The sequence below is a fragment of the Anomalospiza imberbis genome, chromosome 2 (genome assembly GCF_031753505.1).
Source record: "Anomalospiza imberbis isolate Cuckoo-Finch-1a 21T00152 chromosome 2, ASM3175350v1, whole genome shotgun sequence".
Taxonomy (NCBI): Eukaryota; Metazoa; Chordata; class Aves; order Passeriformes; family Viduidae; genus Anomalospiza; species Anomalospiza imberbis.
This window is the reverse complement of record NC_089682.1, coordinates 10,417,364-10,442,839: the sequence shown is the minus strand read 5'-3', so window position 1 is coordinate 10,442,839 and position 25,476 is coordinate 10,417,364. Positions and strand designations below refer to the sequence as shown.

Here is a 25,476-nt window from a genome sequence, read left to right as displayed (position 1 = left end):
TATCATGACATCATCTGTAGAGGTAGGACTCTCAATATAAAACACACAGAGTTTATCCTAGTTTGGTTTTGTGTTTTTTGTTTATTTTTTGTTTTAAAAACCAAACACTCCAGCACTCACAAGACTTTGAAACAACATCACATTTTAACACCTGGGTTGAATTTGCATGCTGCTCTTGTAGAGGACATGCAGCATCTCTCTCCACTCATTACAGATGGCAAAAATTTGAACCCTCTGAGACACAGCCAGAAGAGAACTAGTAAGCTTTAGTATGTCACTGTCAGATTTCTTACCAATTCTCTTAGTATTGTACATAAAGCAGACAGCATAGATTCTAAGACAACTTACAAGTATATGGCCACCTACTGCAACTCAGTTCTGATAAGCACCAATTTAATTACAATAAAAATAAATTCAAAAAGCTCTCCCTATTCCAGCAGCAATTTAACTTTCCATATTTTCACTTTGCTGAACGATTATGTTGCTATACACATTTCAGTAGCTCTATCACTAGAATAACAGCATCATAATGTCAGCTTGAAGCAGCAGCTCCTCAGTGCTATGTGTCAGGATGTTTCACTGGGTATATTTACGTGGCAATACTGCCAAGTGTGATTGTGGGAAATATTATAGCCTAGAAGATTAATAATTGTGGTAAATGGAAAATAGCTTTGGAAAATCCCCAAAACAACACTAAAACTGATTTTCAAATTAAAACTCTTATTAGCTTTCTAAGGTGTTTTAAGTATAGGGGTGAGAAGGTATTTAATAGTAAAGGAAAGATATGAAACGGAATACTGATTCTCTGCCTTCATTTTTCCTCTCCATATTGTTAAAATAATACCAAGGGAGATGGAATTTAGTCTCATATCTGCAGCTTGGGTCCTGCCTGGAAGGGACCAATCCCACAGAAAAATAACTAGCATTTCTCACTTCTCTTCCTGAACAGTACCATACATATTTTCAAAGATTTTAGAATTAAGTAAAACATGCTGAACTTTATCTAGCCATTCACCAATCAGCTCAAACAACACTGGTCTTGTATTAGTTTATAACAAGATCATGGAGAGCCAAAATTAAAAGGTTTGAAGACTTCAATGGAAAAGTTTGCATTGTAAAAATCAAACTTTCTATTGAACATAAGGTAATTTTTGTACCAACAGTTCTTTCCTATCACTAGCAGAAATAAAAACAATAAAAAAAAAAGGGGGAAACAAGCCTGAATTTTTTCAAAACATATTTCCAAGAAAAGTAAAGTAAAAAAAGAGACTCCCTACATTTCCTCTGACCCCCAGTTACATAAATTACAACAGAACTAGTTCAACCAGCGTGAGAAAATTTTATCTGGAGTATACTATGGACAAACAAATCCTATAGACCTCTATGCAGAAATTAAAGTCATGGATAAGACAAGCCAGAGTTTTCCATCATTGTAGACAGAAATTAGTCATATTTAGACCATAGCATTTATCATCTCCATTTCAATAGAAAAGTTGTGTGTTTGTTGCTTTAGTTTTTGTACAAGAAAATCTTGTATATGTCTTCAGAGCTATCACAATTGAAAAAGGTCAGGAGAGAGTAACTAACGTAACTAGGTTACGTAACAGGTGATACGTAACCTAGTGATTAGCTAAAAAATTTGTTCTTTTCATACCTCTTCATTCCGTTCTTTTTGCTTTTACTTTTCCTGTAAACTACTGAAAAAAATTTTTTTTGCTTGTATCCAGGACCTCTTTCTGATGTCATTTTCCTTCCCTCCTCACTCTAGCATCCTGAAGCAGAAACAGCTGCAGTGAAGTGCTCATCTGTAAAGCAGTCACCTGGCTTAAGTTCAAGCATTTTAAAGAAGCAAAGAGGAAGATAATGAATGCCACCTGCTCCCACTTCAAAATCCTGATTACAGGGCCAAGGGAGAAAAGAAAAAGAGCCCCAACAAAGTTAGAGGAAAGAGGTAAAGCTCTCTCTGATATCCACCTGGAGGAAAAAGATTAAAAGGAGTAAATGGGAAAAGGTCTTTGTGATCTGGGGACTGAAGAAGGGCGAGTTTCAACTGTAGAAGGACTGACCTCTCTTCATCAGCAAAATATTTTAGTTTCTATATATTCCTAGGGTGATGATGCCACTCCACAGCTGCTGCCTTGTTTTTTTCAGTTCAATGCAGAACATACAATTCAAGAGATTATGTGCCAAGCTTATATCCTGAAAATTCACCCTCTGGGCTCACTAATGTCCCCTTGGGGATCTGCCAGGTGACCTGTCTTCCACTGCTTCTTGCACTCAGTATTGAAAGCAATTGCTAAAGAGCCTAAATGTCCATGGAGACATGGTGATGACAGAGATGGAAAATCTACCTCAAGTAACCCCTTAATAAAATGACAGAGAAAGAGCATTAGAAAAGTCTGATACAATCAAAATTGTAAGCTGAAAGCTAGGGATTGGTGGATTAGAAGACTATGAGAAATAAAGCTTCCCACTGCTTTCCCAGCATACTATGTGGTCAGTGCTTCATGATAGTCTCTTGCTTTATCTCAATCCCTTTAAGGATGTACTTAGAAAATTCATCCAGATCCAGATTTCACATTACTGTCTGAACCTCTTGAAAAAAAAACCCCAAACAACTACAAACCAAAGCAAAAAGCCACCTGTTCATCACTGAAAACATTATATAAGAGAAATTAAAATATCACCACCCCTAAAGGAAAGGGATTGGTTTGAAAAATAAATAGCTTTAATGCTACCACAAAATCGACCCTCATTTTAAGAGAGTCTAAATATTATGGAAAAAAAATTTGAGTAGCATCACTCTTTCAGTGTTGGAGGGATTTTTGGTGTTTGGTGTTTTCTGCTGGGGGTTGTTTGGTTTTTAACTCACCACATGAGTTAAATATCATACCTGATTTTCAAATTATAGCTATCCTTTCTTATGACTAACTCTGCTTCTATTCCTACCAATGCAGAGGAATAAAGTCAGAGGATGAATAGGAATAAATGAAGCGAGCATCTGGACTAAACTTTATGGAGAACAAGGAAATAGACAAGAAAGATGCAAAATAGGAGAACTGGAGAAATAGGGAACTCTGGAAAAAAATACAAACTGGAAAAATTGAACAGGGAAAACAGGAGCTAAATTCAGAGGTGTTTGTCATCAGAGTGTTTTTCGTCCTATGTAAGTAAATCACAAAATATTTATAAAGCATGGGTTGTGTGAGACACCAGGTTTCTCTGAGAGTTCATGTAAATCACTCTTGGACAACTTTTCTTCAGTGTATATCCAAACTGTCTTTTTTAGGCACTAAATCTAAAAAACTCTGACACCCAAGTCTCTAATGTACCTGCATCTTAGAGTGATTGAATTAGACTCCTTAGAGAAGGTTTTTTATTATTATAGGATACAGTTAGGAGCTCCCGAGCACTGAATGTCCTAGTGCAATTATTTAATTGATTCCATCTGGAATCTTGAGGGACAATTAGGTGTTCCCACACACTAAACATGAAATGCAAAGTCAACAAAAATCAGACACCACTGGTTCATCATAAAAATTACTGCATCACAGCTTTGGAGGAAATGAGGAAATGAAACTCTTGCAGAGAACCTAGGGATTTAAGTCCAGAAGATGACGGGTGAGTCTTGGAGACTTGCCTCTGGGAATCTGACTGAACACTTGCCATTTCCCAGATAAGTGCAGGAACTACTGGGCAAGAGACAAGACTTCAGTGGAGTAATTCTTTACTTCTATTGAAAATAGGCTCACTGTGCAGAAAGCTATGCAAGATTTATGGCAGCAGACAGAAGAAGAGTAAAAGCAGGCTTAAGTTTTGCAGCCCTGAATTACAAAACCTGAATAAAGCGCATCAATTCCAGTAAGCAGGAAATGAATGTTCATCTGGTGAACTTTGCACTGAACTGAAGACAGCAGTGCATAAAATCTGACACAAGACACAGAAATTTGTCTAGACAATCTCAGTCTGCTTTACTGGCAACTGCACTCCCCAGCCAGGGACTGATCCTGAATAAATTCTTCTGTTCAGACTTCTGAAGCTATTCCTACAGAGAAGGACAAAAAGGAATTTCTGATTACTGATTCCAGACACCAGATATTACATGGTCCTGCAGAGCATGCAATCTGAATATCTGAGTAACAGATACTCTAATCATGAAATAGACAGTCTGATAATGTTTCTAGGTGGAAAGATGTTGTGGAAAGATGACTAGGGGTAAAATCAGAAGAAAATGAAAAGTTATATTCACATCCTAAGAGAGTTTACAATGGTATGTAACTTTTGGGGAAAAATAAAGTTTTGGCTCCCTGGATGGAATGTGGTTGGTGTGTTTGAAACCTGTTCTAGGATGATTCCCCACACGGTGGGATTGTTTGTCAGTGTTTCCCATTGTCTTGGGATTTCAGAGCCCTCCTCAACATCTTGCCTTTGTTCCCAGCTGCCACATGGAGCAGCATGTGGAAACAGTCACCATCTTCTCTTTGTCTGGGGAAGCCACACGTACGTCATCTTCTTCTTGTCCTGGGTGCCATGGGGAACTGAGTCAAGGGGGTGACTATCTTTTTGTGAGAAAAACACCCTCTTTCTGTATGCTCTTCGTTATCATTACTGCTGTTGTTGCTGTGCATTTCTTATTCCATTTCTGTTTGCTTTCAATAAATTGTGATCCCAACCCAAAGTCTGCTTTTGTTCCTCCCTTGCCAGAGAGGGCAGAGGGAAGGGAGTGGCTTATTTGGGGTTTAATTTCTGGATGGTGTTTAAACCACTACACAGTTAAAAAGTTCAACTCCCTAATAACTTGAGCAATCAGCAACCTTGCAGGACAGTCCCTTTTAAGAGACAAGTATATACTTAAGGCATCAATAGTAGGAGAAAGGAATGGGAGTGTCATGGTTTGACAGGGAAGTGAATTTTTTCAAGAAGTTGGGTCAAACCAATCAGTCATCAGGTTTGGATATTGGCACCTGGAGTGACCACTGAAGGCATGGACACACCTCTGAGAGCACAGGGGGTTAAAAGAAAGAACTCCCAGGGGAACTGTCTCTGGTGGAGAGTGCAGACTCTCCCCTGCCCAGCCACGGGCTGGGTGGGGCAGGGGAAGCCATGCGGCCTGGAAGAGGTAGGCCAGGGTGCTGAAGGACTGGAACCGGGCCAGCTCCTGTGGATAGAAATGTCTTTGTTCTCCCCCCACCCACCAGAGGGAAAGAGACAGAGTCCAGCACCTGTAAATTTGGTGGCCGAGGAGAAGGAGGGGCGGGGGAAGGTGCCCAGCCATGGGAGTTGGAGTTCTGGGCAGAGATAGCAGCCATCCAGGGAGTCTGAACTTTTAACCCTTTCTAGGGAAATGAAAGCTTTGTGAAATATTACTCCTCCTCGATTTGAAGTAGAAGAGAGACAGTCTGGGATCTGAGATGTTGGAAGAGGAAATTTTTGGGTGGAAGGAGATGATGGAGTGGCTTGTGGCTGGACTTTTTTTGTTAGCCATAGACTGAACCAATTTCTCCTGCAACAGAGACTTCATTTTTAGGAGGATGCAATGATGAGCCAAGAGACCTGCTTCAGCAACTGCCAGCACAGGAATGGAGTGAACAGAGAAAAGCTGAGGAGGGTGCGGTGATGCCCTCTGTCTTCAGGAAGAAGATGATCTCTGTTCTTGAGACCCTTGGCACCAGGGGAGGAAGAAAATTGGGGGGGGGGACTGTGGTCCCAAGATTAGAAGCTGAACTTTTGTCTCTTTTGGTCCATGGCAAAGCATCCATAAAGAAGCCCTAAGAGCAGTCCGTGGGGGGGAGTCTGTGGTGCAGGAGAGACTCCTGTCTCCATTGATGGACTGAGTATTGATTATCTGAAGGGTGGAAACTTGATCAGGAATCCCGGGTGGTGTCTCACTGTGGTTTTTTGGAAATTTGAGGAGTGTTTTGGAGGATCTTCATCCTGGAGTTAGTGTGTCTTTTATAGTAGTAGTAGTTAATAAAGGTGTTTTTTTTTTTTTTTCTTTGTTATTAAGTTTGGACCTGCTCTGCTCTGTTCCTGATCACACCTCACAGCAATTATTTGGGAAAGTGCATTTTCATGGGGGTGCTGGCATTGCACCAGTGTCAAGCTGTGACAGGGAGGTTTATCACATTGGAAAAAGCAATCCCGATTTAGAAGCAGCAGTGGCAAGAACTGGGTCTTTTAGATAGATTGACTTGCACATCTTCCTTAAGCCACGTACACAGAATCCCCAGAGAACTCTGAATCTCTAGAAGGTAGTTTTATACAGCATAGACTGGAAGAAGGCAACTTCTGAGAGAGGCTAAAACTCAAATCAGCTGGTGGAATAACATGAAAGGTTTTGAAAGCAAAGGCTACCTTCTCCAGCTGTGTCCGTGTGAGGCAAATCCATACTTTCAATTCAACAGCTATGAGAGGCTTTCAACAAAAACCACATTTTCCCCCTCTGAGTACCCACAGGAAAATCTCCTTCTCCCTATAGGACAACCTCAAAGGCTGAGTTTTGGATCTACTTTCTCTTCTCAAAAGTTTCCAAGCCTGTACTCCTTGAGACTATCTTTTTAGTATACAGACTATTATTCCAGAAAAGTATCTGAGCTGTGTATATTTGGTTGTGCTGTGAAAAGGTCTCCCTCCATGACAGGATTTAGTATGACACAAAACGTAGCACCCAGGTCAAAGCAAAAAGTCAGTAATTTAAAAGAATGTTGAAACACCTACAGAAGAAGCAGCTAAACCCCCCACATAATAGACAGACCATCCTCAAGCCCTGTACAGCCAACTGTCACAAGCTTATTGAAACAGTGAAAAGCTGCTTTTCCTACCTGTGGCTGTGGAGGAGTGCATTGAAAGCCAATCCATCAGACCAGCTGGTGGTGAAATTGGTGACGTTGACCTGTGGGTAACTGCGAGTCGATTGACGGACCCAGCTCAGCAGAATCATCTCACTGTTTGTCTGCTGCAGCCCAGCCATGATGTTTTTCATTACATCTTTGACCTGCCATAAAAGACAGAATTTGATAAATGATTGAACTTATTAAAGGCTGACTGTTTCTTTTCTTGAAATGAAAAACCTGCAGTTAAATAAATTTCAACCTTAAAGAAAAACTGCTAAGTAATTAAAGAACATACTTGTTTACACAATGTAATGACAGCAATCAGTTCTGAATGCCTAAAGACAACAGCTACTGACATGCATGAATTCATTCATCCCTGTGCCACAGGTGAAGCAGGGACAGAGAAGGCACATTTGTTAGCATCATTTGTGGTAACCGAGTTCTTTCAAACTAAGTATTTCTCCATGTGGTTTTCTTTGATCTGGAAATACAGCCTTAGTTAATATGAGATACATTACAGCAAAAGTTGATAACATGAATAATAGCACAAACAGTGGATCATGTTTTTGACTTAAAGGTGCAAAATATATTTGCATACATACACTTGGATGAAAATTCAATTTCACTGCATGCATTAAAAGAGTATTGCATATGTTTCAATTTTATTATTTTAATGAAGTTAATATTCCTTTTTCATTAAAGAGAGTTTACCAATCTAGAGTTATTATTTTGCAAAAAGCCTAAAGGCTTTTTAAAATATTATCCTGGAGTTTGACATAATGCAGTAGATTTTTTATTTCCTATCAATTTCCTTACTAGTAAAAGAGCACATAAAACCTATTAAGAATTATTTTCCTGTAAAGTAACACCTTTTAAATAATTTCTTTCCTCATTTATCTTTTAGAATAGCAGCTCTTTTAAGTTATTCTCTAACATATAATTTAACTATAAAGTTGCTTATTGCTGCTTATTCACTTAGGGAATACTGCATTTCATTATCATTTCCCCCTTGAATTGCTCTGCTACCAGTATCAGTCAGTCAAAGAACAACATTCATGGCAGAATTTACTTTATGATAAAGAGTGGACCACTTTAAAACTGTAAAAATTGTATGATAATATGCTGAAGCTGTAATCTGAAAGAACAGCCAACAAAAACAATGACAATTAATTACCGTGACATTGTAGAAAAAACAGAGATAACCTTTCATTGTTGAGTACAGTAAATTGCTCACTAGTTTCACAGTAATGAATTCAATAATTTGATATTCTGAAGATATGAATTACTGAAATAACATTTTGGGTTTGCATCTCAGATGCATACTGACCAAAGTGTATCAGTGCCCTTAATTTTCCTATTGAGACATAGGTGTAAACTTTAATTTATATGTTATTAATTTCTAAGATGGAAGGAAAAGTTTATCCTCTAAATTTCATGAGATATGTTCCTGACTTCAGTCTTAGATTTCAATTTGCACCAATGAAAATTAATATAAATTCTGTCAGATAAGAATAGAAGTTTTTACAGTTGTGTCCATTTTTACATCAGGAGACAGAAAATAAAATGTAAGAAAATTAAGAGATATACTCTTCATTTTTCCTTCATATGTCTGAGTGGGTGTTTTGCATTTCTTGACATTTTTAATGTCTTCATTTTTGAGAGATGCCAAAGTTGATTTACATAATGTAGCAAGAAGCTGAGATTTGGCCTCTGTATTCCCAGGTACCTTCATTACTATAAAAATACAAAAACCTGGTTTTTTTTTTCATTAATTTGGATGCTAAAAAAGAAGAAGACTTTTGCAGTTAGCATCTGTTGCACCAAACATAACAATAAAAAAGGCTATAAAATACTAAAGTTAAAGTAAAGGAGACTTGTCCAAGCTAAGATTTCATTGTTCATTGTTCATTTTGTTATTCATCATATGATTATATTTACAAATGCAGATTTTCTGAATATTATAAGCCAACTCTAACTTTTGAACAATGAAACACACATTTGCATTAAAAGATAGCTGAATGAATGAATGCAGGAACACCATATTTAGAAATAGAAAAGTTCATAACACAGAATTGATTATGTATTTGAGGTGATATCAAAAAGAAAGGAGCTATGTCTATGAACAGAGATGATTAGGCAAAATTAATAAAAAAATGGGCCATCAGGAAGGCAATATTTCAGAGGACTCCAGGTAATAAGTCCAAACCCTGCATTTATTTTTGCTTTTCTGTAAATGAATACAAAACAGTTTCAATCTCTCCTTGTTGAGTTAAAGATGCGTACAATAGATAAAGTTTTGCTCTCCTTTTCCTGTATTTCTTTGCAACAGTGACGACTGTAAAATTTACAATTTTTTTGTTGCCTCCTAGGGTAAGTGAGACATTTAAAATCATGGAGTAAAAGGGTCTGACCTCATCCTGAATGCTGAGGCCCCTTCCTCTTCAGTGAGAATTGATGCATAACTCCACTTCTACAGCTGGAGCCACCTTGTCCACCTGAGTGCCCTGAGGGGCACTGCCATCCCACCCCCCCGGCACCTTGGCAGCACCCTGCCATGCCCTGCAGCACAGCACCACACTGTCTGCAGGATGGCTGGGTCCTGACGCAGGATCAGTGCCTGAGCACAAGAGTTCTGGCTGAAATTCTGGTGAAAAGGAAGCTTTTTGAAGGCTTCTTGGTTAAGATGTACTGCTGGAAAAGTGGCACATAGAGATGTGTCCATGTCAGCCTCAAGAGCTTTCAGACAAACTCCTTCAGCATCCAGGCTCCACAGATATTTCAAAGTGCCTCTGCTTCATGCTGTCAGGTGATGAGCTGACCTCTGGTCCTCATTTCATTTTTACCTCTCCTTTCTAATGCAGTGTATCCTGGCAGAACACAAAGCTTTCAGGTGCAGGAAGCTCTGACTTCCAGAGAACAGAGATACTTGCTCTTCCTGGGGAATGGACATATGCTATGGCAATAGGAAAAGATGAAATTTTGATAGAAGAGGGGGAAAGGACAATTCAGACATCAGCGAGATGGCTCTGAAATGCCAGGCTGCCAAAAGGAAAGCTGTGGACAGAATGAGAGCACTGCTATTCTTGTCACCACATGAAGACAGTGGCCAAAAGCAGCACAGCCAGCCCTGGCTCACAGCAGCAATGGACTTTTGATCTTCCCACTGTATGGCCATGTCCTGGAATCTGAGCATGTGTTGCTGTGTGTGTAAGATGAAAAGGAACACAGCATGATCTCAGGCTCACACTACATCTCATTCACCTAAAACCAACACTCAGGCATGTAACAATTTATAAGACTGGCATTTGACTTCAGTATGCCAGACCGTAGAAAAGAGGGAGGGAAGAGAAAATCTAAAAAGAAAACTATCTGAAAGCAAGAATTTTTTTTTTTTTAAATAAAATAAGAACCTTACATCTCCCTGACATAATTACTTAGCATTTTTTACTTGCTAGATTTCAGGTATTCTGACTGCATACATTACATTTTTATAGCTAGAACCATTAAACTCTTTCCAAGTACATTTGATAGAACACTTTTAAGGACATTTTCATAGATATTCAAGACACTTATCAAAGTAAAGAATATTCTTTGTTCATTGATTCAAGGTGGATTGACAGAAGCTTTTCATTTCCATAATCCAAAATCAAAATTAAAATGGTAATTCATATTATAATACTGATGTGCACAATAACCCTGATGCTTTTAGTAAGTCTCCAAATGAGGCTGTCAGGCTGTTGAAATGCTCCCCTCTGAAATATTTTCCTTATGTATAGATCTATTCTTTTATGATTTTTCCCAGAGAAAGTCAAGATTTGGGCCAAATATTTTTGCTAGGGGTTTTCTTTCATGCTTTACATGAAAATAAGCTCACTCCTAAAAACATAACAAAACAATTTACACACTGCCATATAGAATGTTTTTCAACTCTTAAGAGAGTTCATCAAATATAAGAGTTCACTAATTAATAGTTTTCCTCTGTTTTTACTTAAATATTAATGTTGCAGTGAGGCTGGGATCACAGAGCTGTGAGAAAGAGGGCAGCAGCTTCAAGGAAATAGTCTGATGGATTCAGTACCACAAAGAGCTTTGGTAGGAGGTGCTCAACTCAGACTGATTGTTCAATTTCAGGGAAAATTTTAATAATAATCTGAAAAAAACAGGCTAGATAACACAATCACTACAGAAAATACAGAAAGCCATGATATTTCCACTGCACAGATGCACTGCCCCTACCACTGCCTCTCCTCAATGGGACTGCTGATATCCATTTGGATTGGTACTGGCATTATTCCTTTCAGGTACCTTTCTTCTACCATCTCTTTTCTAAAACTATATTTATACAGAGAGATTAAAATTTTTGTTAGACCATCATGTTGTCATATGTAAGTGCAGTTTTGCCCTTATGTGGTCCTGGCTGCAGGACATGAAACTGGAAAAGCTTCTTGCCTGTTCATCTACAACAACACAAGTGTTCACGCAAACAATAATCTCAGTTCGTTTTTTGTTGTTTTTCGTTTTAGATGTAGACAGATGAATTTCCTCTAAGTGACTCTTCTCAGGGTCTGCAAAAGCAGGACTGCACCAACAAACACAAACTACACAAGCATGCACTAAATCAAATAGCCTGTGTACTCCTATTTATTTGTCTAAAGACCTTCCACAGACTACAAACAAATATACAAGTCTTGGTAATTACTAAGCCGAGACAAGTGGCGGATAAGTTTGGTGGCCCTGACTTTGTATGAACAACTTATTGTGTTTCCAGCTGCTTCTTGCCAGGGACAATCTGTAATAGTCAAGCCAACAGGAAGAAGAATTTATTAAGAAATTTACAGCCGTGTTTCACCGTAAGTTCTGTTAGTATGTAAGATCATACCTACCTATAAACAGGGCAGAACAATCACAAACATATTCTAGATCATGCAATTAACATCAAGATTTGAAATAAAATCTGGAAAAGAACAGACTTTCTCCACAAAGCTGTAAATAAGCAAATTTACTTTGAACTCTTCCAATACTTTGAGGGAAATAGGTAGCAAAGTAACAGCTCCTGAGTGGTTTGGTTTTTTTAAAGAGAAAAGCCAAAATGTAAATCTGCATTTTTTTTTCTTTTTTTTTTTAATTGCTCATCATTAAACAACAGCAACAGGGTCATTATTTAATAATGGCTTCTTGTTGCCAATCAGGTTTTAGCTACTCTTTAGATAAAAAAAACCTAAAATTGAATTCTAGCCAAATGAGAATCTTATTTACAAGAATTTAAATAAAAAGAGAAGTCCAGAAGGTGCAGGTCACTTTCAGTACTTCATGACTAGAAAAAAATGAAACACATTGATGCCAAACTGACTTTTGCCTTTTTGCTTCTATATATTCTCATATATTTGTAGTTCTGTAGCTTATTATTGAAAAACTAGATAGATTCATAGCTAGCTTTTCACCTACTCTGTTAGACAGAAAGACAAAATACTTTCCAGTATTTTGGGAAAGGCCCCAGTCCTAATCTGGGAACCAAGGTTAAAACAGCATCTTGATACACTTTCTCATAAACAAAGTAAAGTTAGTATCTACAGAGGGGGCTTCTGGAAAAGGGTGGAACCAAGTGGGGGAATGACCTCATTACCTGTGCTTCTAATTGGGAATGCTTGTCAAGTATGCTAATTTGCTAAACTTATAAAACTGCATTCACCCTATGTGGGGTGGGCATTTTTCCATACTTGCAGTTGAGGGCTTCAGTTAAAGACCAGCTTTTTAATTACCTCCTATACTAATATTGTCTCAAAGGTGTGTTGTTTTATTTCTAGATCTTTAAGGCATCACAGAACTCCAAGTATAGACTAAACTTGGACTGAATTATGACTATGCTGACAAAAAGTCACACTTTTAATCTCTGCTTTGTTAATATGATCCTTGGACCTTTCATTCATGGGTGGTTGAAGCTGAAGCCATAGATACCATCACAGCTGCCATCACAGTTATCAGCAGGCTCAAAATGAAGCTGGAATGAATCACTTTTGCACTGCAAACAAGAGGATTTTGGTTTTGACATGGCCGCTGTCAAAAAGCTCATCAAGCTACACCAGAACCTGTGTCTTCTGAATGTCTGTGCAAGTACCTGTTAAAAGGAATGGTGGGAATGATTGAAAAGAAATTAGTAAGTCCAGCTAATACTAAAGCACACCTTTAATGTTTTGTTTCAGGATAAAATATGAAGAAAACAAAATATTAATTTGAACTTGATTCGTCATCAAGGTCCATAATTTATTCAAATTAAAACATAGTGATTCAATGATTATTGGTAAAAGTTGCATAGCTAGGTATCATATTCCATCTGCTCTTAAAAAGCAATTTAGAACAATTTTATGCAATTAAACTAGGAATATTGAAACAGAGACAAAGGAAGAAGTGAGTTAACAATCTGCAGCTTTTCTCTGTTGCTGCCATCCTTAAAATGAGAATAAAAACATTCCCTACTTGGATGAATGATACACATCTGATTTTTCATAAGTGTGCTTCAGTCTTAAAGTATTTTAAGCTTTCTTTCCCACCACTTTTTCTTGTTATTCTATGAAAAACTTGTAGATTATTGCTTGGGGAACATAGACAACAGTAACGGACAGACTCTTAGCCCAGATTCATACAAACACATGGATTCAGAGCATCTATATGCTAGATCTTTTTGAATTTTGATTTTACTGCCATCTCAGAATTTTTTTTAGTTAAGTGTCCTCATTTACCATGCTGGTTTTTATGAGATGCATTTCACAAACCCCCCATTTCTCTCCAAAGAGAAAGGAAGCTAAATGAGCCACATCTGCTTCAATAAATAGGCAGTCTAGCAGCTTTTTAGTGTTCTAAAAATAATTCTTGGCAGGACGGGTCAGCAGCAAAAGCAACTGATGTGATTATTTCATTAAAATAGGGAAGTCACTCTTTCTAAGATACTGAAAAGAAATCCGCATTGGCTTTGCCAATCCATTTTTTTTTTATAACATATATATAATCCTGCAATATCTGGCTGTGATATTACAGTCAAAAATTTTTCTGCTAATCCTGTAAAAACTATTTTGTCTTCTTAATATTGTCAGTGTCCTTGATAATATAAAAGCAGACTGATATAATATTTGCTGATCTAATACATTGCGATGCTTACGTTTACTTTGTAGGTTGTTGCTGGATAATAATGGGGAAAAGATCAGTGGAAAAAAAGTATTTCACAGGAAGTAATGAGCAGTGCTACTCACCTGCCAGTGGAGGATTATATTCCAGATCAAACCAAGGGTCAGCTTATGATTTCCATCCACAATATCTGAGCTCCCTATATTTACCAAATCAACCTATTATAGAAACAAAAAATAATTGTAAAATGTTAATAACAAGCATAAGAAGTTGGAAGGAGATAAAGCGATAGGCTAAGGTAAATCTCCCATTTGGTTTCTGTTGTTCCATAAACATACAACTTACATTTTATAAATGGCATAATTAATGTTCTGGAAAAAAACAGCAGTGATCTGGAGTTCCTATTAGTCCAGTTACAGCATGTTGTGAAACATAAAATGAAAAGCTGTTATAATAACTCAAATATCTTTTATATTAAGCTTCTACAATTACAAATCACACAGACAGAAAAACTACTGTATTCTACTCTGTTCTACCTTACATAATATAATTTTCTGAATGTTAATACACACATCTAGAAACAGTAAGAACCGACAAACCCAAGACATGATATACTTAAATTAAAACAGAACTTAATTTTCCTTAATTAAATTCCATAATGTATAAAGAAATATACAGGATGGGTTCTGGCATACAGATAAAGCAGTGATTGTAATCTAAGCAAGTCTTTTCCACAACAGCTCATCGAATAATGTTGTTTTCCATAATTTTATCATGCATTTGCCATTTCATAATGCATCATTATTTACCACCATGGAATTTTCCTTCCTCCACATGGGAAATGATCCTTCACCCTCCCCCCATTTTTATACTATTTGAATAAGGAAACCAAACTCAGGGTTATAAATGGAAGACTATAAGCTGTCCTGCACATTTGCTTAGAATTATGACACTAAAATTGCCATCCTTGCTGTTTCATAGATGCAATTTTTCATGGTCAGAACTGATGTTTTTTATTGCAAAGTGCCCCATTCCTTCACAAACTACATTCTGCAGTCTCTAGTGCAGTTCTGAAGTTATTGAAGTTACATCTGCAAATTGATTAAAGTTTTGCACCCTCAAAACAAGCTGATTCACTTTAATTTTTTTTTTCAATGCATCTTTGTATAGGTAATTTTTACAAACCACAAATATGATATTTTATCAAGAACGCTTAAGGAGCCCTTTTCTTTAAGAATTCCACATTTTTTACTAAAAGCACATGAGACTGGCTATTTATTCTAAGCATCAATGTCTTGGAACATTTCCCAAATGGAACTTAGATTTTCCATGCTATGTTTAAAATGGAGTCCCTTGCAGCAATGACACCCTACAATGGTTATTAGGGCAGTGCCAGCATATTCTACAGACCAAATCCATTTTTGGAAGTGCAAGTCTGAACACACAGGGCCCACGTCTGTTTTACTGAAGCAGAGGAACATTGCCCAGTTAGCCACAGGGAGGTCTAAGCCTATGCTGGGGCAACCCCTCACCCCTCACATCCCCCATGCTCCCTCTTCTTGGTTCCCTCTTCACTTCTCTTTGGGAACCAAAAACCTGTGAAAGGGATTGACTGGAAGCAGCAGCGTTATTCAGTGGTACCACCCAGATGACTACAGGGCCTCAGAGCAAAGATGGAACATACCAGCAGAAAAATCTGGACTAGTCACAGGCTTTAATTCACTTTAGAACCATTGATTTTGCATTCCTGAAGTCCCAGAGAAATAATTTGTCAAATTATTGAAGCTTAAGGAAACCATTTCAAAGGCAGGTCTTTGGACTTCATCTAGACAAGATACAGTATATCTTTATATATACTGTACCAATTTTTATATCATTTACAAGGTTTTCATTACATGAAATGGCCACTGAATGACCACTTCACTTTCCAAAACAATGTTTCTTCTTCTATCTTCCAAAATTGGAATACTCTGTTTTCTCCCCAGATTTGAAAGGGACTTTCAAATCCCTTGAAAATGAGTGAAGAACACACCAGTGGACCCATTGGATAGGCACTGAATACTTCAAAAAGTATTTTCTATGATTATTTGTAACAAGTTATGCAATCAAAACTTTCTTGTATAGTGTGAAATAATGTATTGATGATCTTTTCCCCAGTAATGTCAAATATTGCCCCTTTTGAACAATTAGAAGCTTTTCCTTCTATTTATTTACATCAAATACCATCCAGTAAAAAGAAAAATCAAGCTGGAGGTCTTTATGTCAATCTTGTAGGGTCACTTTTATTTATGTACAAACCTTTAGGTGGATTACCTTAGATTTATAAAATCAATAACTTTATTCAGCACTTGAAATCAAGCATTAGTGACCTCCTGCAGCTATCAAGAAATCCAATATAATATACAGCACAGAATACATTATCTTTGTTTTTTCACCTCTTACAGTGAAGTTTAAGCAAGTGTTATATTTTTTTTTAATTTATTCTTGAGGAGAGTTATGATAAAATTAGTTGGCCAGAAGAAATGTCTGCTAAAATTATGGGTCCATTAGAATGCCTGCATAAGGGAGATAATATGAGAATATTTACTCAAGAATGATTCACAAGATACTGGCTTGAAAAATCAATCTTTACAACGTAGAATTGAAAGTGATATTGATATGATTAGTGTTTTGATCATGAGAGACAGATGCCTTTGAAACTTAATAAAAAAAATATTGTAGGAAAAACCCTGGGTTTTCAGGGTTCATAGCTGTCAGAGATTGTGAGTAAATATTTTGATAGGCAGCATCTTGTAACCAACTATGTTTGACTTCTTGTATTTAACTTTTAAAAATGTAATTTAAATACCATTCATTAGAAAAAATCATGCGGGTTGATATGGCTTCAGACAGCATCCATTATAGATATATTAGCCAAAATTCGCTGGAAGAGGATTTTAAACTCCTTAAAACACATTTGACCCTGATGCTGAGTGGGAAAGTATCCAATCCCCATCGATAAAGCTGCTTTGACTCCAGTACTTTTATACTATGGACCAAGGTGTTTGACTCAACACCTAAAAAGCATTTTGTGTGCTGTCTACAGGCTGTTCTGAGCCTGTCTGCTGAATACTTACATTATTTCTCTGCAAAAAGTGGATTGCTTTGTTGACATTGTTCAGAGCATGAACTCTTGTGGAGCCCTTTTCTTTTGCCTACAAAGAAAGTAAACCAACTTGACTGTCCATAATCAGAACGTAGAGTACACTGTATGTAACTCAAATCTTATATTACACCTGTAGTTTTCTATTGCATAGCTTTATGAGAATAGAATATTAACATACACTGTGCTTATGCAGCTTCCCAACATGAAATAAGGTCAATTGTGAAACAAACTGGATCCACAGTTAGAAAGTAATTTTCAGTGAAGGAATCGTTGAAATGGATATAAAATTAGCTCATTCCAGATTCTTTTTATCATGATTAGTTGTCTTCTGCATGGCACAATTTAAGAATATTGCTATGGCAACTAAACAGATAAGCATCAGTTTGTTTAATATTTATGTACAAGTATATTATCTCTGGATTTTGATTCTCAATCTCCCAGCCTTCCTATGAGAAGACGCTGTACTTACAAATTCCAACCAGGAACACAAGAGAAGACATTAAAAATGTCTGTGGCTGTGTCACTTTCAAATTTCCAGGTTAATAAGAGCTAGCAGTTCTCTCTTTGCAGACAAGTACAATCAGACACGATGGACAATATGGATGACATTAGAAAACCATTCTAATTCTACATATTAAATCCAATTCCAGCTAAAATCCAGATATCTAAATGAACCCTGTCTCAGTCTTGTTTCTCAGCGCTGTATTAGTAAGTGTATCCAATAAAGCAGAATATTTTCATTTCAATTATAGGCTTTGCAAAGTGTTACTGTCTAATACAGCTCTCAGTCACAATGTTTCCTCAGTTTCAAATGAAACTCAAACCTATTCAGATCCCTAAAAATAGTTTCCACAGTTCTTCATCAATGGCAGAAATTGGTGAATATCAACTACTACAATTATCACAACATTAAGACTTCAATATACAGTAAATGTATTACAAAACACATACAAGTTTTTGGCCTGTAAGGCATTCCAGGAGCTCCAGAAGTCTTCGTCCATCTCGAAAATCATTAAAAAGGTCTTCAATGTAACGTCTTCCAAACTGAAATGAAATAATCACTCTGGTTAACTCAAATATCAAAAATAATATTTAAAAAAAGACCAGAAAGCTGTAAAAAGACAATGTCAGAATACATATGGAATTTAGGACACAAAGTAAAAGAGGAAAATACATTTAAGTTCACTGGATTCTTACACGTACATCAGTCTTAAAGAGGGTTCTCTTGTTTAAGAGAAAATGATGCTTACTTTATTTCAGGTATGTCATTATTTCAAACAAATAAGCCTGAACTAAATATTAATATATCTAGAAAACAAAGAAGACTTGGTAATCAAGGTGCAAATCAGGAAAAAAAAATAGGAAAAATAATTTGAAAAAATAAACCTCAAGTAAAGAAACAAGAAAAAAAACCCCAAACACACTGGAAGCGATATAAAATTTTGAGCGCCTAGCAGGGGCTCCATGTGTCAGATAAAAAAATGGAAGTACACAAAGAGAGATGAGCCAGACTTATTCTAGTCAGGATCTTAGAAACAGATCTATGTTCATAGGGCATGGAATTGTACTGGATTGTAGCCTTATTTCTCTAAGTGGCTGACAGACAACTCATATTTTGTACTTAGCATCAGTGAAAGATGAAAGGAAGTATTTGTGATTTTTCCCCATATGAAAATGTTAAAAAAAATCACTCTTTCTGAAATTTAAACCAAGTTTCTTATCTGATTCTTTGACTAAAGCATGAAATATTAAAATATAGACATAATTAATCCACCTAAAGAGTAAGTTTTATGTGCACCTATTAATTTTTAGATATTTTTCTATGTATGTGATATTTTTTAGATTTTTTTAAGTATGAAAGCTATTGAAAACCACAATAAAAAGTAGTGATTATTTTGTGCCATGCAAAATAGTTTCATATGCCCACATTTTTTTAATTTGCGAAGATTGATGGATGCTTTGATTGATTTGAGAGCAAGTGTCTCTATTCAAATTTCCTAGAATTGATGCCATAATGATCTACATTGCACATCTTCCATTTTTACCATAGAGCAACGTAAAATTGGGAGTCTGTATTGTAGAGAAAACATTTGCTTTCCTGTCAGCAATGCTGTTCTGGTATTCACTGCAACCCTCATTAGAGCTAGCTGGGAATTTTGTGAAAAAAATATTTTATTAGAAGATATCAATTCCTTTGGAAGGTTGCTTGAATATAGGACAGAATTAAGGACAGTATCCAGTTCCAAATTAATTTTTTCTCATCAATACGTAGTTATGGGTACAGCACTGACTTGAGTGCTAATAGCTATTCTGCCAATATTCTCCCTGATTGCTCTTCTGAAGCAAAAGCTCCCTTCAATCCCTTCTTTTTCTGGTAAGGCCTTGTTTCTGTTTCATGGAAGAAACAAATCCACAACATCACACATTTTCAACAGCAGTGGGAACCCTTGTTTTCGAGACAGTTTTCACACCGTGCACAATCCATTCCAACTAAGCTAATTTCTATTTAACATACATGATGCCAATTTATTAAATATCTGAAAACCAGTACTGAACAGATACACATATGATTTACTTGCACTACTCAACACCTTGAATTATCTATTTAAGTAACAACGCTATTTCCTGCCTCACATTTAGTATGAGAAATGGTTTTATAAAAATGTTTTACACTATGGGATGAAAAATCATGTGCCATTATGTGAGTCAAGTCATGTACAGAATTCCTGAAGCTGTAGGACAAATTTAAAATTAAAACATGCAATTAAATCAGAGACCTTATTTTGTTCCCTAATCTTGCAGAACAAAAGTCATTTCTGCAGAAGGAGGAACAGAAGATCTGTGCACTTTAAGGGAGCTTTTTCACATTCTTTAGAAAGTTGAAATGATCAATAGGCCCTTTTGTAACTATGAAAGAGTTGTGCCTGTAATGATGCTGGATTTCTCTGGGAATATAAGCACAATGACATTTTGACAATAGAATATAATCATACTGGCTTGTATCACACAGGAAAAATAGAACTAACCTTTATAACTGCCTGTGTCTTTGTCTTTCCTTCTTCTTGCAGCATTTAAGGTACTCATAACATTTATGTTGAAATCAATTTAGGCAGTCAAAAATTCTGCTTAACAAATAATATGTTGTTTTGGGGTGGTTTTTTTTTAGAAAGAAAATAAAGACACAGCACTGTAGTTTCCCAAACAGGACATATTAATTATAAATGTATCCCAAGTAAAACTTAAACCAAAAGTTCCATTGATTTTTTAGGGTATTGGAAGTATACCTTCCATTAATCACAACTAAAAATACACTAAGGCACCCTACACTACTGCCACAAATATAATTTTAAACCTGAGGAAGGTTGTTTTTCTGGAAATGGGGTAATTATATCTCCTTCTGCAAACAGATTTAATGTCTTAACTGGATCAGCATTGCAGTAAGTCCTGAGATACAAAGGGCTCAAATCTGCATCAGGTAAATTTATTGTGTCATTGGAAAGTTCCTGTTAATTCAAACTTTTGAAAACAGTGAAAAACCAAGCATGGCTTGCCAAACAAATACCTCATTTGTTATATATTCTTGCTGAAAATAAGATTTTTTAAAGCTTTTTTGGTTTTGTGACCTAAAACCACTGCCCTTTACCTAAGAGAAATGAAAATGTTCAGAAGACTCTCCTCTACCATTTGTAATACATGTTGATTTGTTACTCACCCTATATTACAAACTTATCCAAAACTTAAATTTAAAGAATGACAAGAATAGCTTCCACCTGAATTGTTGGTTCTCACTCAATTGTCTTTCTTTAACACCACAGTGATGGGAGAAATGGAGGAAACAAGAGAGAGTACAGAACACAGGAAGGACTAAAGATATTTGATGTGTAGAACAAGGTGACTTTTCACCAGAAGTAGAAATTCCTTTCTATAAGTAGAACAAAATTAAAATCTAAGATAAGACTTTGTTAAAATCTGAATGACTAGAAAGACTAGGGATTTAAGTATATGGCATTTTTATATATAATTTTAATTTACTGTCTTTGAGTGAAATAAAGATGAAAACACACACTTTTTTGTTAATTGATAGAGCTGTTGGTTGCAGCTGCTTATCTTTACACAACACAAGGCGACCTGAAGGAAATCCAAGGTGTCTATTTTAAAAGAAAATTATCAAAAAAAACCCATGATACATATGGGAAGATAAGATTCCTGTTTTATTGTGGATTAAATTAACACTCCAACTTAAATAATGACTGAGGAAATGAATTAACAAATTACACTGGTATGGAAAAAAAAAAAAAAAAATACCCAAAACTACCCTACACCACACCATGGTCAACTACATAAGCTGTAGCCTTATAGCTATGTGGTACTGTACAAGTAACATGTGATTAAAATGTGTAATTTGCAGTAAAGTCTTCCCCCAGGTGTTGTAATGGAGTGAAGCATATTTAGAATATTCCATGTAGCAACTCGACTGTATGTATATATTCTAGAATGCTTTCAGTATTAAGATTAAAATTGTATCTCCAACTTGTTCCAAACTCAGACAGGAACTGAAACAATTTAATGCCAAAAAATATTACCTAAAAACCACAAAAGTTGGCGAAGAAGATAAAGGAAAATCAGAAAATAGTGATACAAGTGGTAATAGATAACTGCAGTTGCAAATTTTTTGCTTTGAATACATTTAGGTATCACAAAACATCAAGCTTCTTCCTACTTATCTCACTGCTGTCTACTTTCATTGTCATTCCTGTGTTCTTTCCAAAGACTCTGTAATAGACATCATTGTCTCTATGTAAATTTTACAAATAGATTTTATCAAACAACTAAATTATTTAATCAGCTTATTCATCAGACACATTATGGAGTACGTTAATGTTGTGGGAAATATTACATGAAAATAATGGTATTCTGTGAAAAGCTCTCTATTCAGAGAAACATGCAAGTCAGTAATTATTAAAAAAATACAGAGATCATAAAATAATTAAAAAATAACTTGCCCAGAGAAGGCAGAAATACATCTGTTCATGAACATTGGTTCTCCAAGGAGTTAAAGCTCAGAAAAATTGATTAGCATAAAACTGTTAGCAGTTTTATATTTTAGAACAAAATATCAGAGGCAAATTCTTCATTAAAGGAAAGTGGAGCAAAGGGAAACAGGAAGAGGAGAGTTGGAAAGAGAGGGGAAAAGAAAGGAAGAAACAAATATTGACTAAGAACAATCATTGAGGTTGAAGTGGGACCATGGAGAGGACATGAGGAAGGGGACTGAAAGCATATCTCAAACCTAGAGGCACGGCAGTGGGAATGGCAGGGAAAAGCAATCATGAATGGGGGTTCCTTAAGGAAAGTTGTTGCTCCAACTTCCAGTGGACAGTTTTCCAGGCAGAAAGGAAGGGCTGATTATATTACTGACTCTATGGAAAGAAGTCCATGTCCACTTCGATGAGAAAGAAGTGGGGAATCTTGTGATGAAGATTAGAGGGCCCTGCCCCAGTCATGTGGAGGAGAGGGACAACCAGGATTACTGGGCTGTGTGGATCTGAGGGCCTGGCACATCAGCCCCACACTGGGCACCAGAAAGATCTGCTTTGTTTTAAGCCCAGTTTGCTACTAAGCCCCACACAGCTTCTCACTCACTTCCCCCACCCCAGCCACCCACAGCCCAGGGGCATGGGGCTTGCCATCTGTTAGTGAGTAGTGAGCAACTGTATTGTGCATTGTTTGTTTTCCTTGGGATTTATCTGTATGGTTTTTGGGGCTTATTAAAAAAAAAAGTATTATTATCATTATAATAATAACAATAATAATTATTATCATTATTGTTGTTATTACTATTACTATTTCATAAAAATAATATAATAATAATGGTAATGATAACTATAACTATAATGATGATGATGATGATGATGATGATAATAATAATAATAATAATAATAATAATAATGTCAATTATTCAATTTTATCTCAACCCACAAAGTTCTCCTTTTGATTCTCTTCCCTGTTCCACTGGGAGGAGAAGGGAGTGTGGAGTGAGCAAGCAGCTGCATGGTGCTTAGTTACCAGCTAGGCTTAAACCACAACAAGCCATAAATTTTCTCCCAGAAACACGAAGGGTAGAAATGTATTTCTATTTCCTAAAATTCATAAACACACCAAATTTCAAGCAATGAGTCCATAATAACAGCTCCAGCAAAATACATGTTAACAGAAAAATGAAACACATCTATTATTTGAAGTTCTTTAATAAGCATATATTTTTACTGTTTCCTAAAAATGTCATGTAACATATACATTTTCACATTTTTAAGAGAAATTACAAATGGTAAAAACTTGGTTGAAGAAGACATCTCTGACTTTTCATTTTCTTTTGCAGACAAATATGCACTTAGATTACACTTTTTGTTTGAGGCAGACTAGACTGTGAGAAGATTATTACAGTAAGACAAGTTGGATGTTTTTCTTATGCATTTTACAATATTATTAGCTTATTATTATCAGTTCAGATTGGTAATCTAGCAACTATCAACAGATGGAGAGAAACAGAGAATAAATTAAAAGAGAAAAGGCACTCTAAAGACAGAGAATTTAAGGTTCATCATGGCACTAGACAAAAGGCTTAAAGTTATACTAGATGTACATAAGAAAGATCAGCTTACAATAAAAATAACGGACCCAGAAGCCTTTCAGACTTTAAGGATGGGGAAACAATTGAGATATGACCTTGGGACAAGACCTCTGACTCTACAAGGGACAGGAAACCTGGACTACAGAGCCTGGAAGGGAGCTGCAGTGCATTCCATCTGTGCCCCCAGCATGCAGGGCTATGGAACAGAGAGGCAGAGGTGCCCTGCAGTTTGGCCAGGACCTCAGAGAGCTGATTGATAATTAAAAATTTTGAAAGACAAGGTACAGTCCAGAATGGCAGAAGGACATAAGCCATGATTTTTTACATTATTTTTTCAAGTAATTGTCTTCAGTTCGTAAATCTTTAAATTTTGTTGAATAGATGTCAGTATGAAAAAAATTAAAACTTAGTTGGCTCACAGATGTTACCCTGAGTAAGACTTTAAAGAATCAGCCTTTTCTTGCAGTCAAAATATTTGATGTTTCACTCTGCAAAACAATAAAGAAATTATATTGAACCACTCTCAACAGATCTTTTAAGTCAGTTTTAATAAAAGAAGGACTATAAATACTTGTTCTTGCTCTGCTAAATATATTAAAAGTTCAATTTCTCTCCCCAACATCCTTGCTTCTGGTTTGTTCAATTCTGCTGGGAAGTTCATCAGTGACTGACATTTTCTTTCATTGATGCTGGATTACTATCACAGCAGAAAAGGATATTGTCCCACTCCAGAGGGAAGAAAGATGCACCAGGCATTGTTTAATTAAGCCTAAGGTTCATGGACTCATGGGAAGCAGCAAACAATAACTTGCCAGCCATGCCATCCTTCCTCCCTTCGGCATTCTTTTCCCTGTTAGAACATGGATGCGCCCCTTCTGCTGCAGCTGAAACTCTCTGTTGGTCAGCTGGAGGTCAAATGCTGCACAAGCACTTTGCTCCCTTACTGTCAGGGATCCAATCTTTTTCCCAGGCTTTATGATAGACATCTCTTTTTTTGCTCTCTAACCTAATTTTTCAAGGAGTTACATAGAGGAGTAACTGATGGGCACCAGTATTTTAGAAATGACTGCTACTGACCAACTGAGAGGAAGCTGTACCACCCTCCCCATGAGAAGCCACATTATCCTCCCAGTCAGAGACCCAAATGCTCCTCTGCCTTTCAACAGAGGAACAACCACAATGCCTGCAGCAGGCCCAGAACACCCAACGCTGCCTTAAAGAGGGACCTGGGGCAGGTCCTACCAATTGTCTGAAGGCAGCTCATGTTCATGGACAGGACACACACTCTCAGAGTAGAAGCTGGTTTCATATACAGACCCTCAAGTTAGGGAATGATACCAGACCCTCCTTGGAATTTAGTTCTTGTAAAAGTGTATTTTCCCCTCAGCACAGTCATTCTATTTTTCTAGTGTCATTACAGACAAGGACATTTGCACACACCCAAGTTTCTGAGGAATACGGTATTATTTTCATTCTAAAATAAATCAGAAAATCTCATTTTAAGTGCCATACATAACCAGAACAGAAACAGAGATGCATTGACACACACAATTATGTTAGTATATCTACCCATGTTTCCTTAGCATCCAGAGACTCACCTCTAAATTAAAAGTAATAAATGTGCAATTTTAAATATTCTAAAGGAAACAAAATTTCTGTCTGGCAAGCAGTGGGTGTTCAAGGTTGGCATCTACTGTATTTTCTTTAAACAATGCAAAGCTTACAGGGATACACACAACAAATCTGGC

At 36.6% G+C, this 25,476-nt stretch overlaps 1 protein-coding gene across 12 annotated transcripts in view; it reads right to left on the bottom strand.

The window, feature by feature from the left end:
- Positions 1-25,476, bottom strand: part of DMD (dystrophin) — a 1,045,484-nt gene that overhangs the window by 769,620 nt on the left and 250,388 nt on the right. For 10 of the 12 annotated variants that reach the window (XM_068179791.1, XM_068179794.1, XM_068179795.1 and 7 more), the window contains 4 exons: positions 18,049-18,141; positions 17,069-17,146; positions 14,078-14,170; positions 6,822-6,994 (listed from right to left, as the gene is read on the bottom strand). In XM_068179791.1, coding sequence (XP_068035892.1) covers positions 6,822-6,994; positions 14,078-14,170; positions 17,069-17,146; positions 18,049-18,141 — 437 coding nt within the window. Of the gene's footprint in view, positions 1-1,654; positions 1,832-2,066; positions 2,090-6,821; positions 6,995-14,077; positions 14,171-17,068; positions 17,147-18,048; positions 18,142-25,476 lie in introns of those variants that run through there. The other 2 variants (XM_068179804.1, XM_068179803.1) reach the window with 2 other exon arrangements.